The 9,898-nt window shown below is 42.7% G+C and overlaps 1 protein-coding gene across 1 annotated transcript; it reads right to left on the minus strand.

The window, feature by feature from the left end:
* Positions 1-2,171: 2,171 nt before the first annotated feature.
* On the minus strand, positions 2,172-3,266 carry SARC_02332 (hypothetical protein; the record flags this gene model as incomplete). Its single annotated transcript, XM_014303922.1, has 2 exons — positions 2,172-2,531; positions 2,763-3,266. The coding sequence occupies 2 exons, from the start codon at positions 3,264-3,266 to the stop codon at positions 2,172-2,174; spliced, it is 864 nt and encodes a 287-aa protein (XP_014159397.1).
* Positions 3,267-9,898: the final 6,632 nt, after the last annotated feature.

Below are 9,898 nucleotides of genomic sequence, written 5' to 3' on the forward strand. Positions count from 1 at the left end.
GCTGGTCGGTGGGTTGTTCCAATTTTGTGACTATGGGGATCGCTTCTACGCCTCACAGTCTAACTGGATTTCATTGGATCCTCATACACAATCACACATTTAACCAACTCTTTCTGGGCGTGATCTTCACTCTCTTGAAGCAGTCTATTTCTTGCTGCCATAAACTGTTTTTGGATCATCGGAATCGCCTCTTTTGTCAGGTGAGCGATCTTGTTCTTTTTGACAATGTACTTGTCCGGTATATGCTTACGGTACCAATACTCTCACTCTCTTTCACCCTACCTAGTTTCACCAACCACCTCTTACGAATAGCTTTTTCCTTCGGCATTTTATACATGGGGTTGTCCTTGGTACATGTATCCTTACAATACACTGCAGCGCACCTAGTCATCCTATCATATTTCTTATGATCACGATAAGCACTGACTGCTATGTAGAATAATACCCCGTGTCCATATACTAGTAAGCTTTCCTTTAAAGACCTCGATCACGCCGTAATAGACACACGTACAGTCGCTTTGTTGATTTAACTATGTAGTGTGAACTGAAAATGCAGGACCGAAACGTGCTCGTCCCGGCTTGCTGAAAATTGTTCTAAAATATAACTCTTTTATAGGTCTATTGGGGCGTGTAATAAATTATAGGAGGTACCGAACTACTCGAACTACACTAGGTGTCACTTGTGCTCTGAGCCTTTGACACTTGACAGTCCCAGTGAACCAGTTGACACAACGTACCGGCACCGCGGGTTCAGAATTTCAATTCAGGTAAATGCTGGATGGCCGAGTCTCTCAGAGTAATAAAGTCTACTATAATTGGCTTTAATAGAACAACTGATTTTTAATTATACTTTGTAATATATTCTTATGTACAATAATTACTAAAATCTATGTGAAAATATTTGATGTTTGTTATTGTTCAGATCCAAGTAAAAGTTGTTGTACACTGAACAATAAGTAACTATGAAGGAAAACCCCGGTTGAGGTTTCTAGCAAAGTAAGTTGACAATTAGTCATGCTTAAACCCCCCCGGAAACTAAACCGGTGAGTTTTTCATTAACTGATCTCTGAAAGTCTCGTATTTGTCGCGACTAAGAGATTTGGTGAGGAGATCTGCTAGATTGTCAATAGTGGATATGTACGACACGGTAAGCATGCCTTGGTGAATGCAATCACGTACCCAGTGGTATCGGATAGCAATATGCTTTAGTCCCTTCGGGGTGCCGCTACCTAACGCAATTTTAATGGCGGACTGGTTGTCCGCCCACATAATAGTAGCGCCACTGGGAGGGATGTGCACGGTCACAAAAATGTTGCGTAGCCATGAGATGCTGCGAGCGGGTTCAGAAGAGGCAACATATTCGGCTTCAGCTGAACTAAGAGCAGTAGTACGTTGTTTCTGAGACTTCCAAAACACTGTGGTGCCATTAAAGCAAAGGACGGTGTCAGTTGGGGAACGGCGGTTGTTGTGGCATCCGCCCCAGTCACTATCTGTATAGGCTACGAGAGGATCAGCAGTAGAAGTGGAGCGGGTGTAGACTAACGCGTAATCACGGGTAGTGGATAGATAGTGGAAGATCCGATTGAGAGCATTGAAATGCAGAACATTAGGATTGGCAGTGAAGGTCGCAAGTTGGTTAAGACAGGTCGCGATGTCTAATCGGGTCATGTTAGCGGCGAATCCGAGGGCACCAAGAATTTTGCGGAAGTCATGACCAGTATAGGGTGGTCCTTCGAGAGAAGCCGGGTGAACACCGTCGCCGATTGTATACTTGGGGATGCCGTCGAGCTTGTTAAAGGCCGATAGCATGTGTGGTCAACGTAGGCCGTCTGATTCAGAATGATAGACTGAGGAAGTTGACGAATACATTATCCGACCAGGTGACAAGCTAATCCAAGGTTCTTCATAGAATAGTGAGCACTAAGGGCACGGAATAGCCATTTTTCCATTCCGGAGCGGCGTTGTATAGCAGGCACAATTCTACATAGATGATGAGTAGGATTTTATATCCAGCATTGTGATACCACACAGATTCATCAGCCGCGGCGCGTGCGAAGCTAATGACCGCAAGTTTTGACGCGATGTCCATGTTCCATTGGCGATAGCGACTTGCCATTTGGGCCATGCTGGAGATTTCTGAGCTTGCTTAACTGTACGGGGAAGAGTAGTGTCTAGAAGGGCCGATAGCTAAGGGGGGGGGGGGGGGGGGTGATAATGGTAAGGTCTATGGTTGCTGAACGTGCGAACAGATGAGCAGAGTGAAGGAAGTCAACGTCGGCGGAGTAATCGCTGAGCTCAGCAGTAGACTCGATACCCGAAGGAGATGGGGTGCCAGAGCTATCAGATAGGTCCTGGGGCGAGTCAATTCCGTCATCGAAGAGGTCGTCGTCGAGAATTGTAACAGATGATTGAGAGCTTTGTGGGGAGTGGGGGAAATCGAGATCATCAGTATCGAATTGGTCAGAACCGTCACGTGCCGTGAGAGACATATTATCAACTGGTGTATGGACACGAGGAGAAGGTGGGTGTTGCTGTACCAAGGTAGGTTGGTTGCGTTGATTCTCGAGCTAAGCCTGATAGTTCATAATAGGACCTTTGGGGATATTATAACGGAAAGGTTCACTGTATACAGAAGGGTAGACAACAGGCGGTAGGCCCATGAAAGGGTGAAAGGACAAGGAGATCGGTGCATCACAAGGGGTAATAGGGGTAGCAAGACCGGTGGAAGGCATAGCGGAGGTTGCCAGAGGGGAGGCGCTTACTATAGGTAGACGAGTCGAGCTGGGTACGATGTAGGATGGAGGGGCAAAAACCGGGGGAAGGGCGAGTAAAGGTGGCGCGGACGCAAGTGGAGACGTAGAAGGTGAGGTCGCGACGGCTGGCGGCAGGAGAGGAACATGCGGTACTGAAGCTGTAGTAGCGGAGTCCAGATGATACCAATTGTCGGGGACAATGGTATAGCTTGAAAGTGTAGAAGTTTGTGTGCAACGCTTGACCGTAGAGTTCCACTGAGGCAGTTCATCGGGGAGGAGCTGGACATCGTGAAAACAATGCTCGCGCTGGGTTGCAAAATTTTGTATTTTCCAAGTATCGAGCGTGCAATTGGGTTCACGCCCAAGAAAGGCACCGAAGCCAGCCGGAGAGTCATATTTATGTTTACCCTTGGCTTCAATCCGTAACGAGCCTGAGGGAATTGTGCAACCGTGCCATTTGTCGGATGGCGAGTAGAGGCGGTCGGCGATGGCAAGGTTCTCATTTCGAACCATGTCAGCGTAGGCCTTGGCATGTGCCCATGTAAGATTCGGTCTCTCAAGGCGATATTAGCGCCTGAGAATAATTAAACACGTAGGTAAAATCTAAGTATCTTGATAATTTCAAAGTAAATAAACGAAATGAGTCTTTTAGTAAAGTGGTATACTCTGAGGGATTGTGAGCCTGAGACATTGCCTATATATAATCCTCTCAGTACTCTTTTCGCCGAAGGGATTTTATTTAGTGTTTCGTTGTCGCTCTATTAGAAACTATGGTACGTTTCGTTGGGGCGAATCAAAGAGACTCATAGAATCCTATCTTTAGAAAAAAAGAAGAAAAAAAAGAAAAAGAAATACCCTTGATGTCCTTAGTTATTGCATTAACCAATAACTTGCCACTTATCAAGAATTACCGACTCAGCCTTCATCAGACTGGCACATCTGATTGGCTGAACGGAGGATAGACTAGGTAACGTTAATAGTCCCTAGAAACCTATATTCGGTTGAGCCATCTCGCTACCGAAGTATTCAGATATAAATAAATTTGGAAAATAAATATAGTTCTATTAATAGAACTAGACCAACTCTTATGTTTGGTATTTTACTGTGGCCTTTTAATGGCCTTGTTCAAATATCTGATGTGTAAAATGGAAAAGGTATTAATTAATAAAACCGTTGAAACCCATTTAGGAAACTTAGGTTCCTCGTACTATTAAGAGTACGTTTATAGTTTACGTACTGCTTAAGAGTACGTTTATAACATAGAGTCTAATGTGGAGGCCCGGCTATTACACTCAGAGACCAATTGGTTGTAGTGAGTCCAGGAGAAGAAGAGTGATGAGCTCATTTAAAGTGCGATAAGAGCTTTCCACGTTTCCATTAAGCTGGGGCGTGTTGGCAGGTGATTTGCGGAGGGTCATACCACGGGAAAGTAACATGTCACGGGTGGCTTGGCTCTGGAAAACGTTGTCACCATAGGCGCGGATAGTATGGAGACGGTAATGTGCTGGGATTTGAACAAGTAGAGTGAGAAGAGCTTTGGTCGGGTCTGCCTTATCTGGGAGGGCAGAGTGAAAGTAAAAACGGGTACCGTTGCAAAACATATTGAGGGCGTATCGGTGACCGTATCGGTCGTTAGGCATAATTCTCTGGAGGTCCACGTGAAGCTTGACGGGCTTGCTTGTGAGTTTTCTCTCTTGACAAACTGGACAGTGTTTTGAAAACTCAGGGTGAGCCCGAGCGTAAGTTATCGTTGTAAGAAGCTGAGGACTGGGGTCAACAGCGATGCGAATGGAGCCAATGAGAGCTACAAGGGTATAAATCCAAGTAGGTTTACCGACAACGGTTTTATCGTGACATAAGAATGCATTGGCGCTGTTATGGATATCGCGCTGAATGTGATAGACGAAAAGTGGCCACCAGCCAGGTCGCGCAGGTGTAGACATCAAGGGACGCACATAGCGACGACTATGGAGTTTGAGGAAGTAATGAATGTCAGTCCAGCGTGGGTTGCCGTAAGCGCGCTCGTGGACGTAGTCGACCTTTATGTAGCAGTTGACAATGCCTGCTTCAGGACCGGAAAATCGAGAAAGTTGTGCATTTGAGCTGGAGGCGCATACGTCTATAGTGAGCGAGAAGTCTACAAATATCATAGCTTGCTGCCAATCATTTTGATTTAGCATCCACGCCTCGGTGGTAACCATGAGGGGCGGGGGACGAGTCAGGGTGACATTATCTTTAGCAGCCATGCGTAGCGTAGTGTCGCCGCTTCTGTGACCATTATTTCGGTGGTATTGATCGTAAGCCTGAACAGTGGCCAGGGGCAGAGACGTAGCGGATGGAGCTAACTGGTTAGTATGGCAAGTAATAGCTGCGGGGGAAATATAGTGGTCGGGCAAAATATATAAATAATGATCGGTAGCACATGATCGAGGAGAGAATGGTCTGAGTGCATGGATATGTCTTCGCCGGAAAAGATTGGGTCAGCATCTTTTGGTCGACCAGCTTGTGCACAGGCAGGATCGTGTGGGGTACGATGCTGGCGAGTGTTAAGGTCGACAAACAAGCGTTGGAAAGTGAGGGGCACTATGGAATATTTCCCAGGTCGGCTGTTTGGAGAGGAAACTGAGCCGGAAGCCGTGATCTTAAAGGCAATTTTGGGATACAAGGGATTGTCAAATGGCGGGGTCTAAATACGTAAGACTCAGGCCAGGCAAAATACCACGCTCCGTGATGACCTTTTCGGAGTTATCGGCGAGGATAAGAGAAGATCGACCACGCTCGCGAGAAGCCAATAAAGATCGTACACTAGTATTTAAATAATTGACTGTAGGCACCTCCATCAATTAGCATAGCAGTACTAGGCTTGCTTAGTGTATTATCAATAGTAATTCGAGCAACAAAGGGGTTACAGATGTTGTTTTTAATTGTTTGATGGCCGCAACAAATATTGTTATGCCCCATTTTGTTGCAAATGGTGCATTGGAGTGAACCAGCTGGGCGTGTTGCGTTGTTGTTGTAGACCTTTTACCTCACAACGGCAACAGCCAATGGGGCGTTTGGAGGAATGGTGCGTAGTTTTCCAGCAAACAAAGCATGTTTGAACGCGACCGTTAGGACGACGAGCCACTTCGAGACAACGAGCAGTTGCGCGGAATGCCCGCTAGGCTGCAGTGAGATGTTCAGGGTTGATACTGTACCATTTGTCTAGTAGATCATACAAGAGAACGGGCGTGAGCGCAGGCCGAAGTGCGTTGTCCGTCATGCATTGAAGGGCCTGCTGCTGGTCTTCCTGCGAAAGACCAGTACGATAACAGTCGTTAATTAAATTTCCGGTAAAGAGGAGGCCCTGGATAGTAGTATCAGCTTGAAGCTTCTGGCAGTGAATGGCCCAGGCACAAGAATCTTCCTCAAACCCGACATGGAATTTTTGAAGGTATGCCATATTGATTGACTGGGAGACCTTGACTGACTTGTGGAAGTATGCGTGACTAATAATGTCATAAATGGTCCATGGGTTCTTCATCAGTATGTATTTGCTGAGCATTTTGCGAGGCTCATCAGAAAAAGATCGTATGAGTAGATTGCGTGTAGCGCGATATGATATCAATGCTTTCTTCATATTGCGGAATTCAGTTGTTCTTTTGTCAACGCGAGCAGGCTCACAAGGGACAGGTTTGTCGCCAGGATTAGATGGAGGTTTCAGGAGCTCGCAGTAATTGAGAATAGAGTCCCATTTGTAGTCACCAAGAGCTGCCAAGTACAGATCAGCATTCAAACGGTCATACTTGTCGCCGGAGAGAGAGAGAGAGCGAGACGTGCCCACTTAGTTCTGGTACAGCCTGCTGAGCTATCTGTAGAGCTGAGCATTGCGAAATAGAAAATAAATATTTAAGACTAAAGAAATAAGCTCATACCTAAATAAAGTCTATTATATTTGGCTTAGAGCAACTGATTTTAATTATACTTTGTGATATATTCTTATGTACAATAGTTACTAAAATCTATGTGAAAATATTTGATGTTTGTTATCGTTCAGTATCCAAGTGAAAATTGTTGTACACTGAACAATAAGTAACTATAGAGGAAAAACCCGGTTGATGTTTCTAGCAAACTAAGTTGACAATTCGTCATGCTTAAACAGAGTCAGACTCGACTATTTAACAACTCAGCACAGTACCGAGTACGGCTCCTCCTTTTGGTTTAGTCCGCATGAGTAACCCCCAAACTTACTGACAATTTTCAAGAAAGAGTTAGTTTTATTGCGACTTTTAGAAAAAAAATAGCGTCATTACAAATTATCAAATGCGACTATTCTGGTTTCTATCTATTTAGTATCTATTTAGTTAAGTATTTACACATGTCATGGAGGCTGAATGCACAATGTTGACTTTTTGACCTTGTGTTGACCGACAATGACCGTGTAACAGTCTGGATTCTGGAGTCTGGAGTCTGGAGTCTGGAGTCTAGACTCTGGAGTCTAGAGTCAGGTCCTCTGGATTTTGGAGCATATTTACACTGTGTGTTTACTGTTTAGTGCTATGTATGTATGCATAAGGATTGAAATACATTGGAAAAGCGAATCTAAAAATGCCAATCAAATCAGATGTAATCGAGCAGTTCAAATTCCTTTGGAGTTTAAAAAGAAATAAAAATACCATATATAGGCATCTTCTGAAAATTGAACTGAAAAATTGAATTATGTATGTACGACAAATCAAATTTTTTGTTTTTTGTAATTTATATTTCATTTTATATATATATGAAATATAGTATGGAATGAAAAAATCCTTCGGACATTAGACCGATAACTCGATCAGGCATATTATTTTATTTCTTCTCTCTAGAGAGTGTCATGAAAAAAAGAAAAAAAGGGACTGATTCTATAGCCTCCCTCGGACCCTCACCCTGCCCGCCCTCCCATATCTATTTATTTAATGTCTTTTTTTAGGAGGCTATGTCGCTATGCTGATTCCAGTTTCACACACAAGTAATATATGTTAAAAAGAAATGAACTACCCTCTTTACGTAAGCTTTCCGTTTTAAAATAAAAAGTCCCTGCCGACAAATATCACCGATTTTTTGTCTGTCGCCAAATAACGTCCGCGACGCTATTTATTTCACCAAATAAGGAATTACTATTTTAACCCCCCCCCCCCCCACCCAAAAAAAACAAAAAAACAGGGACTGATTTACACGATAAAAATATTTATATAAATAACAAATGAACTACTGTACATATCCTCTTTAATGAAACGCTTTCAGTCCCTGCGGCCTCCCAGCTGTTTTTTATCATATGTATTTGATTTGTTTGTTTTCGAGGAAAATTCTATATTTTTGTACAACAAAAAGATGAGATATGACATAAATATTTATTTCTGAAAAGCCAATTTATTAATTTTATTTGTTCGTTGTTTCTACCCTTTCCTCTTTTATTTATTTACATATATTTATAGAGTAAAAAGTAGTCATTGCCTTCAAAATCAATTTGATTTTTGTTTTTTCAAAACAAAATATGAATATGAAGTTTGAGACTTCCGCAAGTTGTTCAACAAAAACAGGCAAGAAATGAAATACAGTCTTACATATTTTGATCGAGTACGTCTTTATGTCTCTTTGTTGAGATATCTGTCTCGAATTCTTACTTCCACTACTCTCAATATTAAGGTTCTATCATACAATCACACGCTAGAGATAAGTACCATGTCTAGTTATATCCCTAAATATACAAATTATGCGTCTGTAGTGGAAGATGCTACTGTTTTGTCGTCATCGGGACATATTGCAGATGGTGAAATAAAAGCCTATATGCCGACGATGAAAGAGGTGTGTACACATTATGAGATGCATTTAAATTCAAGAATACGGCTCATTTGGGATATCACATTTCAGCTTGTCAGATTGATAAAATGCATAACATGCTAGTGTAAATTGCGAATATATTTCCTGCATCTGAGTAGAATTGTGTTTGCTGCAGAACATCTAGTGGCGTACCTATTCAATTGCATCATCTAATTTCTTTTGTTGAAGAGATGGACTTGCAAGTTGTGTACAACTCGAAAAGGTGGTACTTCGAGTATTGGATTATATTTTCCTTCAGAAAGTGACCATTGTTTTTTACGCAGTCATAATACACGTGTCACGCACACACAAATTTCGACACTGTAATCACGTGAAGCAGACCACACTCGACCTGCTCCTCAAAGTATTTATCTCGTACCTCCGTTTAAAATTTTTATTCAAACATTGATTTCTATGGACGTATACAAAGTGTATGTATATCGTTATATAAGTATTATTTGTTTAAACTTCTTCGATTCACAATCCAGGTGACTTTGATGAGGTACACGTTCAACGGTGTAAATGATGTATGAGAAACATGGTCGTGAATAATATGCACATCAGCCGCATTGTAAACTCTATTTTCTCTCTCTGACGCTAGCATGTGCAAGTGCATGACTTAGGTGCTAGCCTTGATATTGATTATGACTCTCGTCATTAATTGGAAATACAACTCAAATGAATAAAACAGTCTCGTAGTTAAATGTTAGCAACGTTAATAATATATAAGGCAAATCCGATTGATTCGAATTGAACACGTATAGATATATGACCTTTACATTCATTTCAATTCAATTCATGGGCAGAAAAAGGAACATAAAAGGGGCAACAGCAAATATAGGCCCAATACTGATTCTTACATTTCTTCGGAGGAAAAGGACCACCAACAAAGGCAGCGAAAATCATTCTTGATATCTCAGAAATACTCCTGGATTTTGGCGGCGGTGGTGTATCCTATACTGATATGCCTGACTTTAGTATTTTGCTATCTGATGTATAGCCAGTTGGGTTCTATCACAGAGTACCAGCAGGCACTTTTCGCTGATCCCCAGGGGAAGCAAGATCGAGTGTTTGCGTATGCCTGTTTCATATTCATGAGCACACGTGTGTACGGATTGTTGCTCTTAATTTTCTTCTACATCTTCTGGAACGAGCCTGAAGTTCGGTCACGTCACCGCGGCTTTATTACTCACTTCTGTGCAGCAGTAATTTACGATACTGTACTATTTCGGATTCGCGATGATCTTCTCTACGTTTGTCAATCGTATGCGATTCATGTACCTGGTCTTCCACAAGCGACAAACCCG

The sequence above is a fragment of the Sphaeroforma arctica genome, assembly GCF_001186125.1.
Source record: "Sphaeroforma arctica JP610 unplaced genomic scaffold supercont1.103, whole genome shotgun sequence".
In the NCBI taxonomy this organism is placed as follows: domain Eukaryota; class Ichthyosporea; order Ichthyophonida; genus Sphaeroforma; species Sphaeroforma arctica.